General features: G+C 40.4%; 2 protein-coding genes across 3 annotated transcripts in view; both read left to right on the top strand.

Annotated features, from left to right (window-relative positions):
* The first annotated feature begins 1,976 nt into the window (after window positions 1–1,976).
* Window positions 1,977–4,946, top strand: LOC124260241. The gene is made up of 2 exons (XM_046694497.1): window positions 1,977–2,677; window positions 3,705–4,946. The coding sequence occupies exons 1-2, from the start codon at window positions 2,101–2,103 to the stop codon at window positions 4,562–4,564; spliced, it is 1,437 nt and encodes a 478-aa protein (XP_046550453.1). The 5' UTR covers window positions 1,977–2,100; the 3' UTR covers window positions 4,565–4,946.
* A 3,193-nt stretch (window positions 4,947–8,139) lies between these two features.
* The window catches only part of LOC124260225 (polypeptide N-acetylgalactosaminyltransferase 5-like), a 142,881-nt gene continuing 123,358 nt past the window's right edge, over window positions 8,140–27,662 (top strand). The window contains exons 1-11 of one of the 2 annotated variants that reach the window (XM_046694485.1): window positions 8,140–8,575; window positions 9,732–9,876; window positions 10,504–10,670; window positions 10,897–11,061; window positions 13,326–13,539; window positions 15,520–15,637; window positions 17,376–17,561; window positions 19,875–20,003; window positions 22,209–22,301; window positions 23,420–23,533; window positions 25,639–25,838. In XM_046694485.1, the coding sequence (XP_046550441.1) occupies window positions 8,269–8,575; window positions 9,732–9,876; window positions 10,504–10,670; window positions 10,897–11,061; window positions 13,326–13,539; window positions 15,520–15,637; window positions 17,376–17,561; window positions 19,875–20,003; window positions 22,209–22,301; window positions 23,420–23,533; window positions 25,639–25,779 (1,779 nt within the window). In that variant the 5' untranslated portion in view covers window positions 8,140–8,268 and the 3' untranslated portion in view covers window positions 25,780–25,838. Of the gene's footprint in view, window positions 8,576–9,731; window positions 9,877–10,503; window positions 10,671–10,896; window positions 11,062–13,325; window positions 13,540–15,519; window positions 15,638–17,375; window positions 17,562–19,874; window positions 20,004–22,208; window positions 22,302–23,419; window positions 23,534–25,638; window positions 25,839–27,662 lie in introns of those variants that run through there. The other variant, XM_046694484.1, reaches the window with a different exon arrangement.

Genomic DNA, 27,662 nt, shown 5'->3' with positions numbered 1-27,662 from the left:
GTTCACATACACACAGGTTCGCATACACAGGTTCACATACACACACGTTTAATCTACACACATTTTAGGCTTACACACGGGATTAACAACACACGTGATTGCATTTCGTTGGCATATATTTCTGGTTAGTTGGTAACAATCCTGTAGAGATTATAATCGACTTTTCACATGCAAGACATGGATATACATTTTGTATGAGGAGACATAATGGATCTACAGATCACAGATAGTCAAGTGCGTGCTATGTTTCCCCGACCTAATGCACGCACGTTTTGGTGAAGATAAATTTTAACCCGGATTTTTAGAAATGACTGACTTACTGACTGAGTATGGGTTTACGCCGTTGTTAAGCAATATTCCAGCAATATCACGGCGGGGGGACACCAGAAATGGGCTTCACAAGTTGTACCCATGTGGGGAATCGAACCCGGGCCTTCGGCGTGACGAGCGAACGATTTAACCACTAGACTACCCCACCGCCCCAGTTTCATTTGGAACACAAATATTGCATTAAATGGATAGGGATAGGCTACCCCACCGCCCCTTTTAGAAATAAACATCGTGAGAAGATATATTAAAGAAATGTCATACTACAAACCTAGATTGAAATAGTTTTTTCAACTGTCTGTTTCATTACGTCCAGAGTTGGTGGGGTCGCTTAATGGTTAAAGCGTTCGCTCGTCACGCCCCAAACCCGGGTTCAGTTCCCCACATGGTGTCCCCCGCCGTGATATTTCTGGAATATTGCTAAGTGTGGCGTAAAACAATACTCACTCACTCCAGTTACACTTGACATGAGTGACATTCAGATGAATTCAAATATGAATCCTTACCATAAACCGACCTACAGGGACATCGATTCTGTACTATTCATCTCATCCTGTAAACGCGGATATTGTTGTAGCAGGGTCCTGTTCCACTGAAATATCACGGACTTCCTATTGTACCGGACTGTATGCTAACACACCGTAACAGCTGTTTACAAGCATCACTGTCCTCAGTGTCTTCTATTTAGTTCAACTTCTCTATAACGACCGTATCGGGGAGGAAGGTGCGCGCGTGCGTCTGTGTGTGTGCGTTTGTGTGCGTTTGTGTGTGTGTGTGTGTGCGTGCGTGGGTGCATTTGTGGTTTGTGCGGATAATGGTGGGCGTGGGTTGACGGTTGGGAGGGCTAGTAAGTGTAGAAGAAAGGGATTGTATAATTTCAATGAACAAATACAGCACATGAAAAGATTTCATCATTATGATTCGATAGCATATGCATTCTCTTTTTATTGACATCAATTAATATATTAAAGACATGCTTCCGAGCCTCGGTCAACATTTCCTAATGGTTAGAAACATTTCTTGTCTGAGGATGTGGGGACGTCCATAATGAATCGCATTCCACAGGCCACACAAGGTATCATGCTGTGAATTCAAAACATTTGCCCTCTTTGCCCTCCTGAGTGTGTGAGTGAGCATCAGCGTCACCGCTTTTAGAGATAATCAAGCAGTATAACGGCGGAGGACACCAGAACTGGGCTTCACACATTCTACACTAATGGAGAATCGAACCCAAATCTGAGTAGTGTGATCGCCATATCACAGCCCTTGTGGTTATGAAATGGGGTTCAAAGTCGCTTTTAAAGCATTAATGAAATTTGCTTCTACGTGTAATGTAGTCTCAAAGAATCATACTATATATCACATACACACTTTTAAACGTTTTTGTGAAAATGTGCCAGTTGATCATCTGGATGGTCCTCTATATCTGTTGAGCTGTAGACGTCAACGTCCCGACAACATTTCTATACAGTGTTTCTACAATCTTGACTGGCAGCCGGACAGTCGAGTCAGTTAATGATTGGCGGAAATACGGACTTGCTATGTTATGTTGAGTATGCGGTGGTAGGATGTAATACAAGCTCGTGGTTAACCAGACAAGGATACAACCTATTTTCTGAACATTGTAACACATGTCAGCAGTTCAATTCATTGGACGAAAATTTCGACCATCCAAACCGTTAGATTGGTTACTCAAGAGTAATGATAGGAGTGAGGACGGATATCTGATGACTTGGGGAGAAGGGGTCAGTTATAAAGTCCGTATAATATTACATGCAATATTACAGCACGATGTGGATGGTAACAATATTTCATGTATTGACATGGTTTGTGTTCCTCACTGATGGGACGGACATCTTAACTTTTGAGTTCGAAGAATTTGCTGTTGCTCAGAAGTATCCCAGTTGTCGTATAAAACCTCGTTCTAACGCGTCAAATCAGAAGACCGTGTTGCTGTATGAAGGTGAAAGTTTACACATCGACTTGTGCGTTACTGGGAGACATGAAGTATCTGTCAAACACCTAACTTATTCAAATGATGGACCAAGTGACATCATCTCAATTATAGCAGATGGAAAAACACTTGACAGCATTATCACAAACAATGAGACAAACTTTGGCTATGATTGGAACATATTTCACAAAAGCCGCACCGTCGGGGAAAGACAGACAATAGATGATGGAAGATTTACCCTGATCATAAGAGCTCTTTCCACAGACCCATATGGTTTGGAGCTTGACTATCTGACTCTTGAGTTCAGCAACAAAGTCTCAGTGGACGAGATTTTGTGCAAGGAGACAGAGACACAAGAGGCAACGCATACTGCGTCTTACCTATGCAGTCGTAAAGGTGAGTTAAGGTCATAAACTACTTGAATATTCGTTTGCATGTAGAGTCGAATGCTTTCTCGGTCATTTACTAGACAACAGATAGCATGGTATACAGTCGCGTGGACCACTCTTTAAAGACATCACGCGACGGCAGGGCTGTCGTAATGTGCATGCAATCGAAACTTATCGGGGAACGTTTGTCTCCGGTAGTACGTATGTTGGTTTGTTTGTTCCTTGTTCTTTAACGCTGCGTTCAGTAATATCCCAGCGGTCAGTAAATAATCCGGAGTCCGGAACAGACAATCCAGTGATTGATATCATAAGCAACTCGATTTCGATGTCAATGATCAACCAAGTTTGCGAGCCTGATCGCCTAATCACGTTAGACCCCTCTTACGACAAGTATGGGTTGCTAACGATCAATTCTAATCAGGATATTCACGGGTCAATAAGTTGCACTGTACGTAATCGAGGAAGAACAGGTGACGGGGAAATTGAACACCTCAGTTTAATCCATTGTCAGTTGCCAAACATTTCATTTTATTGATAGCATACTATGTTTCATAAGTATGAAATTTGAAACTATATTTATGTTGTCCGAGAGAATTCTTGATTGTAACATGACGAGCTGATGTCTGAGAAAACATGTGTTTTTAAACCTGAATCAACATCGATTCGTTTGAAATCATGGCTGCCACGAAAGGAATTTTGAAGTACCATAATTTTGACGAAGGCAATGTAATATAATGTATGGTAGTTAGTAGCGTTAGGAGCACAACTTTACAATTGTGAAATTTCGGTGGCATAACCGTCATCTAATTGACAATACATTATATCCTTACTGTTGAGCTATCAACAACCTGAAGATTCACTGCTTTAACACTTCGCAGAGCACAACCACCCGACATTTCTTAGCAGGACTCTGGAGTGTTGTTTTAACCTGACACAGTGTTGTATCTAAACACACGTTGTTATATGGTTTTAAAATTGATTGCTGATTCACGATAATTAATCACAATTTAATGAAGTGTGATGTCATCTTGCAGACAGACCAGACACAGCTGACAACGCTACCACCACTGATACCGCGACGACCATGACTCCAACATCGTCTTCAGTTTCAACGACAGCTGCTGTTCCTGTTCGATCTGAGACTGTCGTATTCCAGGGTGATTCTGGAGTAATTTCTCTTCGCCGAGCCACCAAGTTTGTTTGCCAGGAAGAGATGGCCAAGTTCCTTGTTACCTCGAGAGACACGAACATACTTTATGTCTCTACATTACACAGAACATCCATCATCGCCCCAGTGCACCCAAGTTTTGCCCTGAGCAACACACCCGATTTTACAGAATCACGTCCATCTGTTCTCATCGAAGGGTTTTCTGGTCGAGGAAAGAATATGTGGGTTGTAATTGACGAGAAAGACACTGAAGTATCAGTCATTGTCATTTCAGTCCCTGTTCCATCTTTTGGACAAATGTCACCGAAACTGATTTTCTACCAAGACGGTCATTTACGTCTTTTCCCCTACCATCCAGTCTATGCCCAACCTAAGTTCTACTTGACGAGTCCTGAAGACGGACAGGGATCATCTGGCCTTGACATTGATACGGTTGTTGTAGCTGTTACAGACACCGAACTAGAGCTTAAGGTAAAGAGCGGAAGTCACATGACGAAAATATACCTGGGGCTTGGAGATGGGTCGACTCGACTGACGGTGATGGTTGACAAGGAGAGTGAGTCGAGACTCCTGTCTGTTGTGACACCATGCTGGCTTGGCAGTGACCCGTTTATGCGTCTGTTTGCCCGTGTCGGGTCTGAGGACTTTAGGTCTCTGTTTGTATCATCAGATCCGTTGTCTGGGAAACGTATTTCAATGAGAATCGATGAGATGAAAAAGAAATAGACGATCTCAGGGTGGTAACATATGGTTTGAAATCGAACACTGAACAACATATATTGATGTCACGAACCCTTCAGACTATGCAGTTACTGGGATCATATAACGCCCCTCTGTTGTATAACCAACATAACCCATATAAATATTTAGTTCACAAACACTGTGTCGCATGCGATATAATAGATTATGCTCCTTTTGACAAATGCGCCAATGTCACATACAATATGTACAAGTAACCAGTTTAGTGTTGTAGTCCGACTTATTCTAACGTAGTGACGTGTGTTATACACACGCACGCACGCTCGGACGCACGCATATATATTGTTATTAAGACTTTACATGATATGTCACTGAAGCAGTTGGAACTGAGACCTTTAATAAAGCTTCTTTTTTTTTACTTCTTTACCACTTTCAATAGGATTTACATATATAGCAATCCCTTTCCTTCTGGGCACCAGAGGTGCAGCACTATATACTGTAATTACATACATACAAACATTTGTATAGCGCCGATATCCAGTACAACTGCTCAAAGGCGCTTTGTTTTCCCTCGATCATTGGATGTCCATCACAACGGCACATTGTATTTTCAATCTCAACTCCCTGGGGATCATACAACCATTGCTGCCTACTAGGCGCACCGAGTTATGTGGTTTTCACATTCTAACGAGGTACCCATTCACAGCTGTGTCGACTGGGACACAAAGTCACAGCACTTTGTCCAAGTTTACTGCACGTTGTTGTACCCGCAACTAGGTGTTTGCACGTATTCAGGTGGCCACCATCTGGTCATCTACCAACGGATTCGTGGGTTCGTTTAAGTGCACAGGGTTGTGTACTGTACACTAGGGGTTGTGACAACACTGAAAGAGTCTGCACACAAAGTTGACTCCAAGGTTTTATCACACCCGGTCACAGGTGGGATCGATCCCGACACCTCGAAGCTCGCCTGGCGCCTGGCGCCTTAGACAGCTCGCCCCCCGCGCCCCCCGACTGCGGTGCTTTTAATCAGCAACTGCAATGACTTACTGTGAGGCTGTCACGTTTGATATGATCAATTGAACTTCAATGGTTTACTGAAGGGGAATCTGACACGTTTGATATGATCAACTACAATGGTTTACCGAAGGCGAGGCGGACACGTTTGTCATGATGAGTTGAACTACAATGGTTTACTGAAGGCGAGGCGGACACGTTTGGCATGATGATTTGGAGTGTAAAAGTTTACTGAATGTGAGGTTGTCATGTTTGTCATTAAATCACTGAATTGCTCTACACGGTTCCAAAGGCCGGATTTTACATCATTGCAACAAACGCAAATGTAGTAGGAAATACACGCTATGGTCGAATTTGCGTATGTTTTCTGATATTTCGTAACTTATTTTATTTTATATGAAGTTACACCCTTGAAACATATGCTCGGCGTATATTCCGTATGAACAAGCACCTTTTTCCATGCATGCTATGACTGGATTTTAAGACAGGCTTTAATGTCCAAGTATTTATTCCAAAGTCAATGACCAAGTAAATGCTTGATCTTAGAGTACTTCCAAACCATTCCTATCAACTGTAATAGGTGCTGAAATTTACTGGGGTTGGAATTATGGACAGTTTAATTAGGTGCGGAAACATTTGTATATATGTAAAGTGTCAAATGCTCTCATGCCTTAAAACAGGTGTATCATTCTGGATATCAAGAGTGAAAATTTGAACAGTTTTATAATGTTCATATTATTACTACAATAATTAGTTTTCATTAGACAAACCAAAAACAAAGTGGGGTAAAACACATAACTGTCTAAATGTGGGGCGGTATTGAGTTGGGATTGAGCACTAGACAGGGGCACGGAGGCCAACGAAGTTCAGTACTACGGATCGCCGACGACTTGGTCAGATTGTGAGTAGGGGAAAATTGAAAAGCGTTGAGAATATCAGAAATGAGATGATTAATTGAGGAAGTCCTCAGGTATGTAATGAAACCCTTACACATCACAAGAATTACAAAGTCTTAAGTGGGTGAAAAGGCGCGGAATTCTCTCACCATTGATGAAAGATGCACAAAAAGACGGACCTTTAAAATGGTGTCGGGCTCACGAAAATCAAGATTGGGATAATGTTTTCTTTCCTGATTAAAGTTCTTTCGGTTTTTTTCCGAACTGTGTGAAAATTGGACAAAAGAAAACGTGAAACGCCCAAAACATAGCCCGCAATTTCACATGTGGGGTGGAATATCATCACATGGAGTGACGCCGTTGTGTATGTTCACTGAAAGTTTGACGAGGGAACGATATGCTGACATCTTAAATGGCCACCTGCTTCGAACGGACCGAAGTGTATGAAGATAATTGGATCCCCAGCATGATAACGCAAACCACACTGCGGGCTACACAAAACAGTGGTTGTCGGACGAAAATGTTCAGGTTTCAGACTGGCTCAGCTACTGAGAATGTGTGGGGACTAATGAAGGACAGAATAAACCAAAAGGGACAACGAAATATTCGAATATTGGGATACGGTGTCACACGATTTCACAAACTTTGTTCGGTTGTGTACCTAGGCGCATTCAGTCGTGTATTGCAGGGCAAGGAGGTCTCATAAAGTACTGACAAGACACTTAGACTGTAAAAGAATCATATCTCAACATATTCGTTAAAGTAAAACTTCTATAGTTTATATACATTTATTTTATATCAGCCGAAACCACTTTCTTAATTATTTCTGGGAATACTTGATATGCTAATTTCTGTCAATGTGAAAATAATTCATTTACCTGTGACCGAAAATTAGGAGAGTATGAAACATAGGCTTAATCTAAACCGTAGCATATTTTAAAGGGTATTCAAACAACAATTACCATGATTTCACATGTATCTAAAAAAGATGGCCATATTTACAGATCTCTGTCACAATTGTTCAGATCCTCTTTTATTTCATGACCCGTGTAACAAATTCAGATTTGGAGGCAAAATGACACCTACATTTCAAACGTTGGACATATGGGGCCTCGAATTATACGTTATACGTATCATATCATAAGTTCCTAGCATGTTTAAATTGAGGAAATACTGTTCTTTAGTGTCGTGTTATTGTTGTGACATGGCTGTCGCGAAATTGTGCTCATAGGTTTCTGGTATGCCTCAGAGACGGAACCTCCGAATACATGAAATCGGTCTAGACGACATCAGCGTTTTCCTCGATGTCCCCACCCGCTCATAGCGAGGGACGTTATTGTTCGTTGAACTGCCGTAAGTGAGTTTGCTTCATTAGACACACAGTGTTTAAGTTCTTCAACCTACTATACCAATTTAAATTGTTTTCAGTGATCGGAACAGGTCTGATCAAACGAATTTGCATCGTAATCGTTATATATGAGATCCAAGGTGACAGAAGGTAAGTTCATGTAAAGAATCAATAATTGGTATAGTGCTTGAGCGAGTTACCTGTGCAATAAATGCTGACATCTGCCTTCCATTTCTTCACAATCTGTTGTAGTACAATCCTTCCACGTTGATCCTGCATTCACCAGGATCGTTTTTCTGTGCTGTTGGAAAATTACCGAGATATATATTTTTTTGCTTCAGTGGTTCAATGTCGTGAACGTCTACATCGGTTACCACTTCATCATTACAGTACACCACGATGCGGCTACGTCCACTGTCACCTAAAATGATTTTGCTATTATTTTGTTGGTGTGTTTATATGCAGCAGGAATGTTTTTGAAAACTGGACTGGACAAGACGTCATATTTTCACGGGAAAATGGTTCATAGGGATGGTGTTAAAAGGAACTATCATAGTAGCCATCTACTCCGGCAAACTGGCGATATTCACCAGAATGAGATAACCTCAGGTGTAACACATATTCAGAAGGATTTATACCCGGAGAAGGCGGCGGAGCAACGTGGACAACAGACACAGAACACGTACAAAGTGGAGTATTACGTGGAGGAGTACGGAGGAGAGGACAGTAATGAAACATATCCACCGTTTGTGGAGTACAGTCCGGAGGATGGTCCAGGTAAGACAGGGGAAGGGGGCAACATATTTACAGCTGTAAAACAACAAGCAGCCTGGTAGAAATGTTCATAACGGCTATCCTCGTCTTGACGCTTACATTTACCACAAAGTATTCAAGTATCTATGAATCGCTATGGGTGAAATGTTCATAATGGCTATTCTCATTTTAACGCTTACATTTACAACGATTATTCAAGTACCTATCACTATGGGTAAAATATTCATAACGGCTATCCTCATTTTAACGCTTACATTTACAACAAATATTCAAGTACCTGTCGTTATGGGTAAAATATTCATAATGGCTATCCTCCTTTTAACATTTCCGCTTTCTACAAATATTTAAGAATATTGGTTGGTTTATAATTTCTCCGTTGATTTATTTGTTTTGTTTAGTGATTACACATCCATAGCTGTTTATCAGGATAAACGCGTATTCTGTTTATTCAGTGGGGTGTTCTCACTTTACAACAAGGGAGTGCATATGTGCATAACATCTAACATACCTGTAAGAAAACACTTGTGCAGTGATATGCACAAAACAAACTCATTATTACATAAACATCACCATAAGGCAGTGATGTATCAATAATTCGAAATATTGGAGTTTCCTTTGAGCGTATCCGACGACAACAAACCAGAGTGAAAGTGTTTAAGCTTTGAAATATGATGACATTTCAATATTAAAGTGAGTGTATGGTTGATGTCTTTATTTCTGTTTCGCTGTGCAGAGTTGCTCCCCCTGGGAACGCGGGGATCCAATTATCCATGACTACTTCCCAGTTTCAGTCATCACCATATACCTTTACTCGTGGGTTTCACCAACGTCAGACGCATTTCATTTCTGCTTTCCTACCTTATTAAGTTGACAGGCCGATCTAAAGCCGAAATACTGGTCAACCTGAGACTACATCCAGCTCGCTCACCTGCTCATTAATAAAAACAAAATAAAATGTAATTTTGCTTTATTGTTGTGATACAGCTAGGTAGGTTGGTTGGTTGGTTGGTGTGCTGGGCCTGACCACCTGATCCCGTTAGTCGCCTTCTACAACAAGCATGGGTTGGTGAAGACCAATTCTAACCCGGATCTTCATGGGTAGATACAGGCAATATATTTACTACTACCCAAACTTACATACTGCGACATTGGTTTGTAGGAGAGTGGGGTGTTGCGTTCAGGTACCCGCCCAAGAATGAAGAGATGCTGCAGTGGAGAGAAGGGGTGAGGAGGAACAGATTCGACCAGATGGTGAGCGACCGGATCTCTGTGCATCGGCGTCTGCCAGACCGTAGGCTGGATGAGTATGTATACAACGTGTAATTACACAACGAATAGAGACGCATTACATGGTGGCACCGGGGCAATTTGGGTAGAGGGAATTGTTAATAGGATGGGGATGCGTGAGTGTGGTTTTACGCCTCTTTTAGCAATTCCAGCAACATCACGGGGGCACCAGAAATGAGATTCTCACATTGTAATCATATGGGGAATCGCACCCGGGTCATCGTCATGACGAGCGGACGCACTAACCATTAGGCTACCTAACGGCCCTTGTTTATTGGAGATTATGTAGAAAGTAGAATTTCAATGCGGATAGTAGAGATTATACTCGCATTCAGTTTGAATACAAAATCAAGCCTTAATGGTATTTGGAATTTGCATATTGGACATTCTAGATGTTTTTTAATGACAACTTTGTGTCGTCAGTTAAGTTCTGTAATACAACACGTCACCACCTTTTGCCGTTTTACGCCGTTGTAGTGTGGAGGCACATCATATTAGTATGTGTTCTAAACATGCTTAATGAGTATTCTTGATGTTATTTATTGTAGCTCAAAAGGTGTGTCATGTTTTGCTATGCGTATGTTTTCGGATTACAACCGTTCCTTTCATAATATTACGTATTTGAAATAGGCTTGTTTTCACAGATGCAAGTCACGTGTGTATCCGGCCGACCTACCTCCAGCTAGTGTCATCATCTGTTTCCATAACGAGGCTTGGTCCACTCTCCTCAGATCTGTCCACAGTGTCCTTGACCGCTCACCAGGACATCTCATAAGGGAGATAATTCTCGTTGACGATGCCTCAACTCAAGGTACTAGAGCAATCACCAAACCTGTTTATAGCTCGTTCGCGTTGTCAGTGGATTATATTTAAAGATAAATGATCATACATATCGCTACAGATCATAACAGTTTCACTGTATCAGTTCTGTCCGCTGTTACGAAACGGGATGTAAATGAAATCAGATGTGGAAGGGCTTAAAAGCTGTTAGTACTAACGATACGTTTATTTAATTTGAAATTCCCGCTGTCCCTCAGAACACCTGAAGAACCCTTTAAAAAAGTACATGTCAAAACTTGGGAAAACCAAACTTGTCCGGATGAAGAAGCATCAAGGTCTAATAAGAGCGAGGTTGGTCGGATATGAACTGGCCACTGGTCCGACACTAGTGTTTCTCGACTCCCACATCGAATGCTTCCCAGGTAGGTCTATTGTCTTTTGACAGCATTGCAGTTTTAGCACCAAGAACATATTCAGCAAAATATGTTTATGCAGACAGAAAAATTGTTCCTAAAGCCATACCAGCTGCCCTCTAATGCAACCTTTCCAGTACTTTGAACTCTTCTATTTGATCCCCTTACAAGTGCACAAGAAACCTTGACTATTTTCTTAGTAGTTCCTTGGACACTCCCCACCTTCTGCAGAACGGTAATGTTGTAACCTGTGGGTTTGTGGATGCTCATGCTGACAAATACTCTTAAAAAAAGAAACTTGACATGGTGTTTTGGAGTTTATTGAGTGCATATAACTGATTCAAAGATGACATTATTGCTCAGTTACAGTAAAATCATCACTTTACAAATTTCCAAAACATGATTATCCAGAAAGTGTTTGGTAATATCACAGAGGGCTATTAAAGCCACTTTATGAGAGTAAAATGTCAGTATCTGGTGTGACCGCCATAAGCATGGATAACAGCTCGGCAGCGGTGACCCATAGAAGAAAGGAGATGCCGAATGCTGTCTTGAGGAATGTTTTGATACTCTTGCTGAAGTGCTGTGTGCAGTTCTTGTAGTGTCTGAGGTGGCGGATTACGCTGGCGCAAGCGTCGATCAAGAGAATCCCATGGTGTTGAATGGGGGGACAAATCCGGTGATCGAGAAGGCCAAGGTAACAACTGAACGTTGCTGGAGGAAGACCTGCAACGTGAGGTCGTGCATTGTCATGCTCCAAAGATCAACTGTTGACGTTGATGTAGGGAACGACGTGACGTTGAACTGGTCTTCTGACAAAAAAGTCTGGCTTTCCATAGTCAATTGCGCACTGTCTGGTCGGAGATTCGGCGCAGTCCAGGGATTTGGATTGTGGATGATGCGGCCGTGGTGTTTGAACGAAAATGTCTCAACCGGATGAGGCGATCCTGGCGTATTTTTGTATCAGGTCCATAGGTTTGAGGTTGTCTGTCTGGACATGCTGAAGTGCTTTGCCACATCATGCTGTGATGCCCGTCCTTGTAAACGGCCGATGGCGTTGTGTCGTTGAGCTTCTGTCAGTCTTTTCATTCTCTTGTCGTCGTCTACAGTGCTTTAATGCAATGCATTAGGGGTATCATTGATGTAGCTTTTTAAAGCCTACAGTCATAGGCTTCAGCTCAGGGTGATTAACAATTCCATGATGCTCGAGTATTTCTTGTAGGGTGCGTTTTAGCGATTCACTAAAGACATGAGTGTAACGTTACGCTTTTATTAATCGTTTCTTTTTTCAAACGTTTTGTCGTCGGCAACCATTCCCCAACATGCTGGGATTCAGCATGGACTGGTTTGTGTCAAATAATAACTTATGGCGTGGACCATATATATAATTTTTCCTAAAATTGAATTTTGTCCTATGTCAAGTTTCTCCTTTTTGAAGAGTATATCTATATCTATATCTAACTTGACAAAAGACAAATTTGACTTTGAGGAAAATATTATATATATGGTCCACGCCATAATGGCAGCCTAACGGAGGAAGAACGTGATGGTTCAAAACACCCACCAACCAAGACGAGAACGCAACACCAGCTGGAGGACATTTGAATATAAAAGGCAGCCGATTCAATTCTAAATAACGACTAAACATTTGCCAATTTACGGGCCAATTGTATCCACACAAAGAATACAGCGTGTTCCCCTCAAACCATAGAGCTCCACACAGCAGCAGCTGTTCAATTGATCAATACCTAACCGATAGTCCTGTACTGTATCTGTTCGCAAGAAGAAGTATTCCCTTTATCGACACTATCAACAGTGATTTACATAAAATGACGGTATGATCAGCTTGTGCTGTAAGACCAAAGAAGTGCATACTTAAGCCTCAACCAATCAAACTGGAATGGCACAAGACAATGAACACATGAGTCGAAAATATCCTATCCAAGCATCAGTGATTTCTGTGATCAGGTTATATAAGGGTCATACGTAGCTTGTCACAAACACACAACTGAATCTGTTTCGTAAGACGATAGTGACTCAGTATTCTCTGGCTTTAACGTTTTATGTTTTTTTTTACTATATCTCGTCATCTTATTCAGAGAATGTGACAATGATTTCCGAACCGATTATTTTACAAACATGCACGACTAGATTTAGACAGGCCGTTCACGCACAATGCCATGGTAACAGACAAAATGGACATAAAACGCTTTCCACAAACCTCTATTCATTTGAATTTGATACAGTATCGTAGTGTGCCGTCTATTTTCTAGGTTGGTTGGAACCACTACTAAGTCGCATTCGGGAGAATCCGAGGACTGTAACGATACCTATGATTGATGTGATCAGTTCCCAAGATTTCGGAACTGGTATTTTCAATAACACCAAGCGTTTAGGGGTGTTCAGATGGAAGTTGTTGACTTTCCACTGGGAGCATGTCAGCAAACACAGAAGGAGCACATTGAAAACACCCACTGACCCAATCAGGTAACTACACAGGAACTGTACTGGGCATAACGCATTAGGACAACCCTTTGTCACACAGTTGAGCAGTGTTCTTTAAACGTGACGATCACAGTTCTAGAGATTGTAAGTTAAACTAAAACTGCGGCAATATTGATTCATTCCTCAGCTTTGTAACGCCCGAATGACAGAAACTTTAATATAAACATATTAATGGTAAAATCGTTTATGCCATTCTTTAGCTGGAAGGTCGTAGTATTGATCCATGAAGTAGTGAAATAGAGCACTAAAACTTTAATCGATAATATACTATCCATCAAAATTATAGACTCACTTAAAGCACTCACTATGTGTTATGTATATATATATATATATATATATATATATGGTTACATCGAAGGAGAATTTCTCCACTACCTTGGGGGAACCAACTGCGAACTGTATGCAGATGAATTGCACGCGGATCATGCATCAAATTGCTGAAGAGCATGTGCAAATATCGTGCATGTGAACAGCTGCGTTTTGGTGTAAAAGTTTGTAATGAATTTGTCAATTTTTACTGAGTTTCATCATTCATTGAACTCAGGACAATAATCTTTTCAACGTTACGGATTTGTTGTACAATACATCAGTTCATGTGTAAACAGTACCTTTAAACAGTATGGGATATTTTGCAAAATCTGGTTCAGAACAATTGGCTAAAGTAAGTGGCTACATTCACATTAGTGAGTCTAAACTTTTGATGTGTAGTGTACCTTCATTACATTCAGCTTCACCGATAATATTGTTATCGAAAATATACTGATTGCATTCATAGTTGAATCGGAAAAAGTAACTGATTGTATGACTAGTTGAATTGGTAACATAGTGATTGCATTAATAGTTGTATTGGTAACATACTGATTGAACTGATAACATAGTGATTGCATTAATAGTTGAATTGGTAACATAGTGATTGCATGAATAGTTGATCAGGTAACATAGTGATTGTATCAATAATGGAACTGGTAACATAGCGCTTGCATTAATAGTTGAATTGGTAACATAGTGATTGCATTAATAGTTGAACTGGTAACATAATGATTGCATTAATAGTTGAACTGGTAACATAGTGATTGCATTAATAGTTGAACTGGTAACATAGTAATTGCGTTAATAGTTGAATTGGTAACATAGTGGTTGCATTAATAGTTGAACTGGTAACATAGTGGTTGCATTAATAGTTGAACTGATAAAATAGTGATTGCATTAATAGTTGAACTTATAATATAGTGGTTGCATTAATAGTTGAACTGGTAACATTGTAATTGCATTAAGAGTTGAATTGGTAACATAGTGGTTGCATTAATAGTTGAACTGGTAACATAGTGGTTGCATTAATAGTTGAACTGATAAAATAGTGATTGCATTAATAGTTGAACTTATAATATAGTGGTTGCATTAATAGTTGAACTGGTAACATAGTAATTGCATTAAGAGTTGAATTGGTAACATAGTGGTTGCATTAATAGTTGAACTGATAAAATAGTGATTGCATTAATAGTTGAACTGATAATATAGTGATTGCATTAATAGTTAAACAGGTAACGTAGTGATTGCATTAATAGTTGAACTGGTGATATATATAGATTGCAATCGCAGTGAATAGGTGATACAGTGATTGCATTAATAGTTGAACTAGTAGATTTTTGGTGACATGCATAAGTTATTAGTTAATTTTAATGGTTGAACTAATAACTACTATTGTGTTTGATGTTTAATCCAAATTCTTGCAGTATTCCAACAATATGACGACGGTCTGTAAATATGAGGGCCTAGACGACACTATCAAGTGATTAACATCATGATCATCGATCTACGTAACTGGGATACGATGATATATATGAACCAAGCCTGAAAACCAGATCCACTTGGCCGTCTGATTCAGATGATCAATTCCAATTGAAATTTTAAGTTTAATTTTATTTGAGATGGTATTAGACGTTATATTGTATTCGTTTTCAGATCGCCTACAATGATTGGTGGCTTGTTTGCTATAGACAGACAGTGGTTCACAACACTTGGAACGTATGACCCGGGACTCCTGTACTGGGGCGGTGAGAACATGGAACTGTCTTTCAAAGTATGAACCTCTTTCACTTGGAAATAGTTTAAACTCGTAAGAACGTTTGTGGTCTTCCTTGCTCAGTTATCTCATCAACATCCATCATCCACGAAGATGTCAGAGTTGTTCAATCCATACACAGTCATAATGTGTCCATTTATATAGCGCCAAACTCCACACTAGGTATGCTCATAGCGCCAAACATCAATAATACAGCACGTTATTACCCCGGTTAACCCAAGGTGTCTGTTATGCGATAGAAGGTTCTAGTCACATGGCTTATCACACAGTGTACCCATTTTTCTGCTGGGTGAACAGAGGCAATTTTGTACAAACTCACTTACGAAGGTGTGACCTCATGTTTCACGTGCTTCGTCTCCGCATTCGACGTTGCTTAACTGGAACTGATGTGTGACCCCTACACAGGACCACACACCATGACATGAGTGTGTGAGTGAGTGAGTTCATATTTAGCGTCTCATCGGCAATACTGCAGCCATATCGTGACGAGAACAATTTATTTATATCAATATTAAGATCAATAAATTTAGAACGTAGAAACCTGTCATCGAAGGACAGTGAAAATACTAGACGATCACAGTTCATAAAATTAGTACACTATCATAAAAAATACAATATAAAAAACAGGCTATAGATCACCAGCAAATCGACCATGGGGACGCACAGAACCTTTGCTACCTACATGGACCCTAGCTGGATTTACATCATCCCTTCAGCCACTGATAATTGTAGTCAAATTGAGCAATAATTAAAAATCACAAAAATCATACGGTTACAAACCTGGTAAATTTTTAAATCAATTTCAAAGTTTCGGGAGTCCCTTTCAGGAGGACAATAATTTTACAGTACTTTAACCCACCTTGATGGTACAGCTACTAACAATCGAAGTTACTAATTTAAATCTTATCATTAAAACATATATATCTACAAATGATACCAATCACAATTTATTTCAGTTAAATTTCCTTTAAAAACTCAATAATTAAATGATAATTAACTTTGTTAAAAAGATCTTGTGATGGTCAAATCAACACAGTCAAGAAGGACATGCAGGAATTCACCCTGGCCGCCACATGCATGTTTTATGATTCTGACTGCGCGCATCCGTTTCATAGTTGAGCTTGGGAACTGTGGCACATTTCATTCAATAGTTTAAAACGTTTGCTCACAACTGTGTTAACCCCAACCTCACTTAAGTTCGACTTAACGAACGTGTTGTGTTGAGTGGCAAGACAACAGTAAAAACATACCTGTAAAACAATGTACAGTAGAGTACGGTTATAACGAAGTCAATGGGACCACTGCTGTTCGGTATTACAGAAGCTCGTTATACGCATTTTGAATATAATTTACAGCCAGTGGTCGGGATAAAGACAATTCGGTTTTTCCGTCAATTCGTTACAAGCATGTTCGTTATAAGCATGTTCGTTATAACAGCAGATTACTGTGCAACGATGGACATGCGTTACAGAAACCGCCCCTGTCTAATTTACCCACAATGAGTGAGTGACGTTAGTTGAAAGCCGCTCTTAGCAATATTCCAGCAATATCACCGCCGGGGATACAAGAAATGAGCTTCACACATAATCAGTTTAGAGCTGTCCGTCCGTGATAAATACCAAATGAGCATTACTTCGAATTCGGTTCAACCATCAAAGTTTATGACAATCAATTCTGAAGCACAGAACGTTGGTTTTGGTACAAAATCATGACTGTCATAATTGTGGATTTTCAGACATGGATGTGTAACGGGACCCTGGAGGTGTTACCCTGTTCCCACGTAGCTCATGTGTTTCGCAATGTGAATCCAATAAAGTGGAAGATGGGTGGAAAACCTTCCTTGGTCAACCCGATGCGGGTTGCAGAAGTCTGGCTTGACGACTACAAACACTACTTCTACGAGGAAAACCGATTGGCGCGGGTAAATATACACACACTTAGCGTTAACAATGGGGATCTCGGATTCGGAACTCCCCCTTTGTGAGCACTTGTTTATTTAGGTCTTAAAGCAACCGGTTTTCACCGTAAGAGATGTCATGAAATAGCAGGTGGATTACCTAATAATACATAAGTATTATTTATAAATAAGGGTACTTGTAAGGGTATTTATGCCGCGCAATACTCCACACCACAAAGGGGCATGCTCAAAACTCGCACAAACCGCACACAATTATTATCCGGGATATAACCCAAGCTGCTAGGCGCTAGAGGGTTATAGTCATATGCCTTATCACACAGGGTACCCATTTTCTGGGTGAACACAGGCAATTTTGAACAAACTCGCAATTGCCGTCAGACCTAAGGAAGATAATTGTACCACTATACGTGCTTTAATCTGAACGGCCATGCGTTGAGACCCGTGAAGATTCGTATAAAAATCGGTCTTCGGCAACCAATGCTTGTCGGAAAAGGCGACTAACGGGATCGGATGGTCAGCGAGGTGCCTTGGTTGACACATGTCATGTATCCAGACTGCTTGGATCAATGCTCATGGTGCTGATCACTGGATTGTCTGGAGACTTAATTATTTACAGACCGCCGCCATAGAGCTGGAATATTGCTGTGTCCAACCGATCCAACCAAAACCATGCGTAGAACCATGCATTTATCTCACAAATATTACCCATTGCGACTTCTGAAAGTGTCATGTGTTTGGTGCATTTTAACGTTTATCATAATATATGAACAAGCAGTAGGAGATATTTTCAGGTACATTGGCGAACACCTGGTGTCATCACTACCTCACAGTCATTCATAAACACATGTCCTGTCATTGTATGGCATGGTGACAATCACTTGATTATCTGGTTCATACTCGATGTGTTAACAAACAACACTGTGCAGCTGTAATACTGCTGAAACAAATATTTACTTATAATATTGTCACAATTGTACAATCGACTCTAGCAGAAATTTCTTCAGGACGCGTGAAGGGTTTTGTTGCTTCTGAAACGTTTCCAGAACAGAAACGTTGGTGTCTGATCCCCAAAACGCACTTTACTTCGCGGTAGGACCGTAAGATAAACACAATCGAATGCGTTTGTTTGGGTAGAGTGTTGCATGTCGAGGACTCATTCATTTAAGAATCACATCTTGGCGATTGCGAGTGGGAGGTGACTGCTCCTGGGCAACAAGAAGGAAGCGCTCAGTTTCACCAGCCGACTTCATCCAGGCGACGGTGTTGGTTGGATTGCTATTATGTTCCACATACTGCATCTACACACGATGCAATGGTTTCTCAGATAGCTTCTTCACAAAAGACCGTCCCTAGGCAGACTTCAATAATAATAATAGAATAACTTCACCTGGTTTACTCCTATAGCTGTACCATCTAGCAGAACTTTGACATCAACAAAATCAACCTCAAATTTCAGATTCTGTCAAACAAACTTGGCACGCCTAAAATAGCTGAGGAATTCGATGTTTGTTTATTGTTTTTATGATTGGATATTTATATAGCGCACATATCCACGCACTAGGGCATGCTCAACGCGCTGGTATTTTTCCCTCGTTCATTGGATGTCAATCTCAACGGCACATCTTATTATCAATCTCAACTCCCTGGGGCGCATACAATTATTGCTGCCACATGGCGCACCGAGTTATTGCAGCTTTCCCATCCTTACGAGGTACCAATTCACAGCTGAGTGGACTTGGACACATAGTCACAGTACTTTGTCCAAATATACTGCACGTTGCTGTACCCACAACAAGATGTTTGCACGTGTTCATGTGGCCACCATCTGGTCATGTACCAACGGATTCGTGGGTTCTTTAAGTGCACACGGTTTTGTACTGTACACTAGGGGTTGTGACAATACTGAAAGAGTCTGCACACAAAGTTGACTCCAAGGTGTTTACACCCGGTCACAGGTGGGCTCGATCCCGGCTCCTCATGCTCGCTGGATCACTAACCTGGCGCCTTAGACAGCTCACCCACCATGCTTTCATCATGAGTCTTGACATGCATACCAGAGGATCACAGTATAATTCTATTATGAAGAAACTACTCATTAATAAAACCCCGTATCCAACAATTCAGGTTTCGACGTCACTTTTATTTCTAAATCAGATTCTGAAGTATCAGTGTCGATCAGTGTAGTATCTCAAGATAATAGTTTTACATATATCAAGTTGCATTACTTAAATGTGTTCTCATTGCAGATAGTTTGTAGATGTATGTTATGAAGAAACCAGGATAAGTGAATGCAGAATATATATGATGTTCTTACAGGGTGTTTACTTTGGTGACGTGACAGACCGGAAGAAACTACGGGACAGTCTTCATTGCCATGACTTCCGCTGGTATATAGAAAATGTCTACCCTGAGTGCTCTATCCACACGCGATTGAATACTGGAGAGGTAGGACTGTTTTCACCCAATTCCATGTTTCGGTTTATTCAGGAGTTAATATTGTACATACAAACATCAGTGAGTGATGATTTTAGGCCGCTCTAAGCAATATTCCCGAAATATCAAGATGGGAGCACAAGAAATGGGCTTCACACATCTTACGCATTTGTGGAATCGAACCCGGGCCATCGGCGTGACGTGTGAATGCTTTTACTACTGCGCTACCCCACGGCTCTGATAAAAGCATAAATGGGACCTGAAATATGGTGTTATGTTGTCTGTCAATAGGACTATGCCGCGTATGAATCTATTTGAAAGATGTTTAAATGGACCAACGGGATGACAGAACAGGTATCGAAAACCATAGTTGTTTGATCCTTTTCTTTCAACTTATAATCTTCAACAATTAAACGTCAGCGAATAAATTATTTCATCACTTTCATTAACATAACCCTATAATGTTCACTTCTTTAAAACCAAAGCCTGAAGGGGAGCTAAATATACTGAAATGACAACCATATCACAATTGAATATACTGACTGAGTGACTGAGTTTAGTTTTCGCCGCTTTTAGCAATATTCCAGCAATATCACGGCGGGGGACACCAGAAATGGGCTTAACACATTGTGCCTATGTGGGGAATCGAACCCGGGTCTTCAGCGTGACGAGCCAACGTTTTAACCACTAGGCTACCCCACCGCCCCAACTGAATATACAAGATTATGCCTTTTCAATGGTGTTTTATCATTAAAGTCTATGTTTTAAAATAGCAAGTGTGAAGGTGAAATGGGATTTAACGTCGTATTCAAGATCATTACAGTGTCACGTATTGAGCAACGTGTGTGTATGTGCGTGTGCGTGTGCATGTGCGTGTGCGTACTGTCCGTGTTTGTAGATGCTAGATACTCTGAGCCGACCGTTCCTGGTTTCAGTATCTTAGTAGTGAGTGAGTGAATAGGCGAGTTTAGTTTTACACTAAGCAATATTACAGATATATAGTGGTGGTCTGTAAATAATCGAGTCTGGACCAGACAATCCAGTGATCAACATCATGAGACTCGATCGACGCAATTGGGATACGATGACATGTGTCAAGCAAGTCAGCGGGCTTGACCACCCGATCCTGTTAGTCGCCTGGGTTCTTGAATATCAACTCTAACTCGGACCTTCACGGGTCTCGTCACCTTTGTAGGCAAGGTGACATTCAGTAACGTCCATAAGTACAACGAGACCGGTGTAACAGGCCAGAGTACACCCCTGTCCCAGACTATACCCGGGGTTAAACTGGGCTAGCCTAGTTTATACCCCGGGGTATATTCTGAACTAGGCCATAGTATACCCCTCTCCCCAGATTATACCACTACAGAAAACAAGTGATTAAGGATACTACTATCATTTTATTGTACTTCTCACACAATTAAACACTGGTTACAACATTGAAATGGTCCGATACATTTTCCAGATACAAAGCATAATCAGTGTGAGTTTTCAAGCTGAAGCTGGCAGGGTACATCAGCCACTGCATTGACTGACCAACGGCACTGTAAATATAAATGTCACATTTTAACAGACTGGCTGTTGACATAACTTCTGCATCTGTTGCCCACACTCCATCTCGTGAAATTCTCGAATCAGTGATGTGCTCATTGACATTTTGGTTCAGGAAATGTTTTAGTTCATCATTAATGTCATTGTTCATATGCTGAACCACTCGATCTCGGATAGTGCTGTGACTGTCTTCGGATCCTGATAACTGATGCAGCGGAAGTAGCAGTTGCCGTCGCCTTTGGTTCTGTATGTCCGTCGGGGTGCTGTCAAGTCTGTTGATCTTCCGTAATAAATGTCCTTTGAAGAGTTCAGGCCTAATGCAGCAGCCAAATTCCTTCGAGCATTTTGGGGGATAGGGTTGAACAAACGGGTTGACTTGATTTCTTTGGTAGTAGGGTCTGTATGGCCGCCTGACTCCAGTTCATCTCTGAGTCTTTTTCGTTGCTTCGAATCACTTGGGCTTTCGGCGTTGTCCTTAGTGGGTGGGGCATTGGAGTAGCCCATAGTTTACCCCGGGGTATAATCTGGTGGGGGGTTATTCTGGGCTGCTACACCGGGATTGAACCACTGCCGTTGGTCTTTATTGAGCTGTAATGACAAACCGTAATGAAACGGCATTATCGTTACTCACTCATTCCCTACTGACACTGAAGACGTGATTTACAGATCCGAAGTGTTTCCAGACCAACTCACTGTCTGGCTAGAGACTTCGATAAACCAACCCTTCTTCGCCCATGTCAACAGACTCATGATAACCAGGTAGGTATATTGCAGCATGCATGTCTTGTTTCTTTATATGAATATTGATACAGTATTTATCGATTTACTTTTCCATAATAGAACACCATAGTAGACTTCGGGAATGCATAACAACATTTGTCCACTGTAGTTCGGGAGTCTTTGTACACTTATGCAAATCTTACAAGATTGAGGGGAATATTTCAAACTCTACATGTAAAGTCACGAACTGCTTAACATGACCCCACCTGTAAAATTACTCGCGGTTCACTGACATGTTGGAAGGTATGCTGGCAATAGTATTTGTACCTTTTTCTTTTCGTTTTTCTTGCTGTTCTTTTTATTTTCATTATTATTGTTATTTCTGGAAAAGCATTTTTCACCTGTGCGTAAGTATGTCCTACACAGGCTACAGAATGTCAGGATAGCGATGAGTGTCAGTACATCATGTCAGTTTCATGTTAAAATACGCTTACATCACTGACGACACAACGTCCCTTCTTATATGTATCTTAACATACATTTCATCATGTGAACTGGGAAGTCCTACACAATCAACTGAATTTTGGCATAATGAAGTAATATATGCAATGTAAGTTCGTCTTTGCTCCTACAACAGAACGGCATATAAAATTCTTCAAAAGAAAAGTTAGTGAGTGAGTTTAGTTTGACGCCGCTTTTTGTAATAGTATTCAAGAAATATCACGGCGAGGGACACAAGAAATGGGCTTCACACATTGTACCCAATTGCAAAATGGGGAGTCGAACCCAACAAGCGAACGTTTTAACCACTTGAGGGTATCCTAATGGTATATTGTTCGCTTATCACATAAAACGTCTGGGATTTACTCCCCACTTGATTATAATGTGACCCCGATTTCTATTTCCAAAAACAAACCATGCCACGACCCCACCCTCACCCTCTCTTCATGCAGCCGGTATGTCTGAGAACCTCACGGAAATCAACAGAATTTGTATTGGTGTAAAGGAGGCACCTACTGTTCAATATCATCTATGGATTGTTATTTTTCATGTTCTGACCACTGTCCTTCAACAGTCCTAAGTAACTGTTCAATTTCATATCAATGTCCAACACACATTGGTAACTCTTGGATCATTTAATTTATGTCTTATTTTAGAATTGGCAGCTGTTTCCGTCTGGCGTATTACAAGTGTCACCCTCTCGACAACTGTGCGTCACAACATCTGGCGATAACAAATGCAATGCTATGGGCAACTGGATATATACGGAGGTATTGTGTGATGTACACGCAAGCTCTTTCATTAGTTATATAAATATTTGCGATCAAACCCTCCCCATAATCACAAGAAAACCCCTTTGTGGGATTCTGTTTCGTAAGATTGTGCCCAGGAACCAGTTCCAAATAGTGGTTATTCGATCAACACACTTCAAGCGTCGTAAAGTTTCCACATATTCAAAGACGGGCGCACTGATGCAAGTCCCAAAATGAAATGCATCGGTCATAATTTGAGGTGTTGGTTCACGTCTGGAAATATCCCTAGCCTCTTGACATTGTACGACGTAACTCTAATTAAACTACTGTTTTTCACGAGTCTTATGATGTTCTTAGAAATGGGCATGCATGACAGTACCTCAGAAGCCGTGACAAGCGAACCATCAAACGTGTTTCCTGGCGTAGGGTGTTGCTTCCCACCCTGTAGATGACATGCTTACCATTTCAGGACGAAGGGGTAGCTCACGGGATAAAGTGTTTTATATGGCACGGCTTGGACTCGATTCCGTGTATAGACACATGCCATTTGTTATGTCCCCTGTAGTGGTATTCCTGGTATATTTCGAACATAAATGAAAACAGTCCAATTGGAACAATTGGTGGTTTATCCACTTTGAACCTCCCACAAATTCAGTGCCAGAACAGGGTGAATTCCATTCTTGATGCAATCGTGATTTTGGCATATTATTCATGTATATTTTTACTTTTCTTCCACACGTTTTTATTCGCATGTTGCGGTTTATGGTCGTAAGTGGTCATTGCCCAAATAAAATACAAATGGTCCTTTAAAGTCAAAACAGAATAAACAATCACACAAACTACTACATGTCTGACATTGTATCTACTTTCTAGCTGACTCAACAGACATATTTGCTACATAGCATAAACAATATCTTTATTAACACATTGAGATACAAATACGTTGAAAATCAGAGGGAACAAAAATAGCGTAATATAAATGGCGGCATTGTTGGAATTTTGAGTGGTCAACGTTATTTTTTCAGAAAGTGTACCAGAGTGAACAAGTTTGCAAATTGTGTTGCTTGTATCACAAAGTGAACGATTTTTCTAAATTTCTATTATCTGCTCAACTAATAGAAAAATTGACGAAGACAGTATCGGACTTCTTGCAGAGACCATATGGTCTATGTTCTGTGTAATTGCATACACACGAATATATGTGTATTAAACAGTATTTTGTAATATTGATTATCGGCGTAAACAACAAGAACAACATATTTTGATTTTTAGGGATTTCGGCAAGTAATACACATATATGACCCGTACAAATCGGGTTACAATTGGTCTTCAATATCCCAAGCTTCTATTGAAATAAGCGACTAACGGGATCAGGTGGTCAGGCTCGCTGACTTGGTTAACACATGTCCCAGTTGTGTAGATTGATGCTCATGCCGTTGTCTGGTCAAGACTCGATTATTTACAGACTGCCGTCATAAAGCTGGAATATTGCTGCGTGTGGCGTTACACAACAAACCAATCAGCCAGCCAACATACAGAGAATGTGCTTTACACCATGTATTTGCAATAGCGATGAGGACAGTATGTGATTCCTGTCAAAGACCATGCGGTCTCTGTTCTCGTTATTGACATGGCTCTACGGATTTGAGTTCTAATGACTTGCCGGTGTGCTGGCTAGGTACATGTCAAAAGTTAAAACGGTATAGGTACTTTCATAAGTTAAAACGGAATATAAGCTGTCAACTCTAAATGTCTACAAGTGAGACACTGAGAACAAGTTGTGTTGTTATTTTTGGCAATGCAGACATTATAACCTAAATCATTTTTGTTCACAGTGAGATTGGCTCACAGTCTCTCTGAACGACATTTCCCTGATGCTAAGACATGTTAGCATCTCTGGTTCGATTTACCAGATGGTATCCACCGCAGTGATATTGCGGGAATATTGCTAAGCGACGTAAAACTAAACTCAGTCACTCACTTTCATCACATCACATCTCAGTGAACATATAAATATTTGACTCCAGTATTGTGACTCATATTGGTTTTGCAGACCGGAAACTCACTCATGCATTCTTCATAGAAAATGATGCTCACTTTCTTTCTTTTGTTTCTACATTTAGGCCAAGACTCTCTATCTGCGAACTTCAGACACGTGTTTAACAGTTGCTGAAGATTCGACGCTCATAATGATGAAGTGTGAAGGGAACGCAACTCAGAGATGGAATTTTTCAAAATCTCAGTTTCATCTTCCTGGTACATAATGTTGGTAAATATGCATGTATATGAATGTATGTGTAATAAACGGTATTTTTGTAATATTGATATTCTTATTACTTTAAACTTACACTTATATCGAATCATCCGCGTCAACCTAAGATATACGTAAATCAATATTGGAACCAGTTTTGTGCACGTGACTACATGTTCATGATAAATCTCAACCTTAAGCTTGTAGCCATCGTGTGTAACTGTTTTGGTTTGCGCTCGTCTAAAAACTAATGTGAATACATATTTTGTGTAAAGCCCAAAATAATCTGTCTTCTGAAAATGTGGGAATATTGTCCAAACTATACTAAACAAAATAACCATATTGAAATTTATAAATTGAATCCCAAGATGGATATAGTGTCAGGATTATTATGAACCTAGACGTGTGGCATACAACTATCATCAAGGTAACAATACGGACGAGGAAAAGCAAATTGCAGGATCATTTTATTGGAAAATATTCCGTGACTTCCATAAACCACAAACTTTTGCGTCGATTCTTGATAGCCTGTGCTAACATTCTACCTCTGAATAATTCTACCACGTCCACAAGGGTTATGAGCTAAAAGCAAGGCCGATTGTACTGTGTCATGAGCATGCGATTAGGAATCACTATCAAATAGTGATAACACTAGGTGTTCGCGAAAACATGAGCGTATCCTGCCCCATCGATGACACCCGTCACAGACGTGCAAAGTCTAGTCTGTTCTTCACCTCGAACACAATCAGGAAGGTATGGTGCAAGTCAAATTTTGATATTTCCTATGTTGAGGTTGCAGTCATAAATATGTTGCAGAGATGACTGACCTGATTTGTACATCACCTTTGTTCAGACTCAGTAATGACTACCATTACCACGTGGCCAAAATCCTGGAAGAGACAACATTGAAATATGCGTAAATACAGTAGGAAAAGTCTTGCTATGACCGGACTTGCAGATGTTTCCCGTTATTTCCTAACTTATCTGATACGAAGCTGCCCTGAAACATATTATTATGTTCATCGTATATTGCCGAATGCTCAAGCTCCTTTTTCATGTATGCTATAACCGGATTTCCAAACATTTAAAATTCAAGTTGAAAAATTGATATATCGGGAAATACTTTTTAATACAGTATTTCCAATTCAGTCCAATAAATTGTAATAGGTGTTGTATAACGGACATTACGCATCATGCCGCACATCCAAGGTATGTACTTAGTACTTTTTATATCTTCATATTACCAATACTACAACAAAATGATCACATAATTTACCACCATGTGAAATAATGGGTTCACCTTGTGCTATTTTCACAAATGCTGTAGCCTTTTTGACATAAAGGCTCACATAACCTCATTAAGCTTCTTCCGATGAGGATTTGGCTAAGCAAAACATTTTTTTGCAAGAGAACGGTTTCCATTAGGTCACCTGGTTAATCACTTTCCTTTAACCAGTAGTCAGTTGTTAAGACACACTTGTGGGGGAGAAACGGTGGTCATTCACATTTGAATATACAATATTGACAAGCTGTATGTATAACAACTTCTTTTATTGTGTGAGTACGACGTTTCGTTACAGATTCTGGAAACGTTGTGAAGCAAGGTTAAAGATAAATTACAAAAGATCTCTAAACAAACCTATGTTCGAAACCTGCTAAAAGCTACATCAGTAAAAGTACTTACGCACGGTGTTGCTATATTTTTTGTTATCCAATGCGTATTTCTGCGCAAGTAACCCGAAGTTAATTGAGGTATGCTTGTTTTCAAATATGTAGTTTTCGTATCAACGATGCACTTTATCTGGAGGTCTGGAGACGTATCAAAGCAGTGACGCCTTGAACAGAAATCCCCCTTCTCTCTGATTCCACCACCCCATAGATAATTGGAGAACATAA

The sequence above is a fragment of the Haliotis rubra genome, unplaced genomic scaffold (genome assembly GCF_003918875.1).
Source record: "Haliotis rubra isolate DU_JTF1 unplaced genomic scaffold, ASM391887v1 Scf756, whole genome shotgun sequence".
Lineage (NCBI taxonomy): Eukaryota > Metazoa > Mollusca > Gastropoda > Lepetellida > Haliotidae > Haliotis > Haliotis rubra.
Note: the sequence above shows the minus strand (reverse complement) of the source record. Positions and strands in the feature narration are given on the sequence as shown.

Excerpts from the sequence above, each read along its gene's own strand:
- LOC124260241 (XM_046694497.1), top strand. The coding sequence starts at position 2,101 with ATGCAATATTACAGCACGATGTGGATGGTAACAATATTTCATGTATTG. Across the intron at positions 2,678-3,704 it reads TTACCTATGCAGTCGTAAAG|ACAGACCAGACACAGCTGAC; the intron begins GTGAGTTAAGGT and ends GTCATCTTGCAG.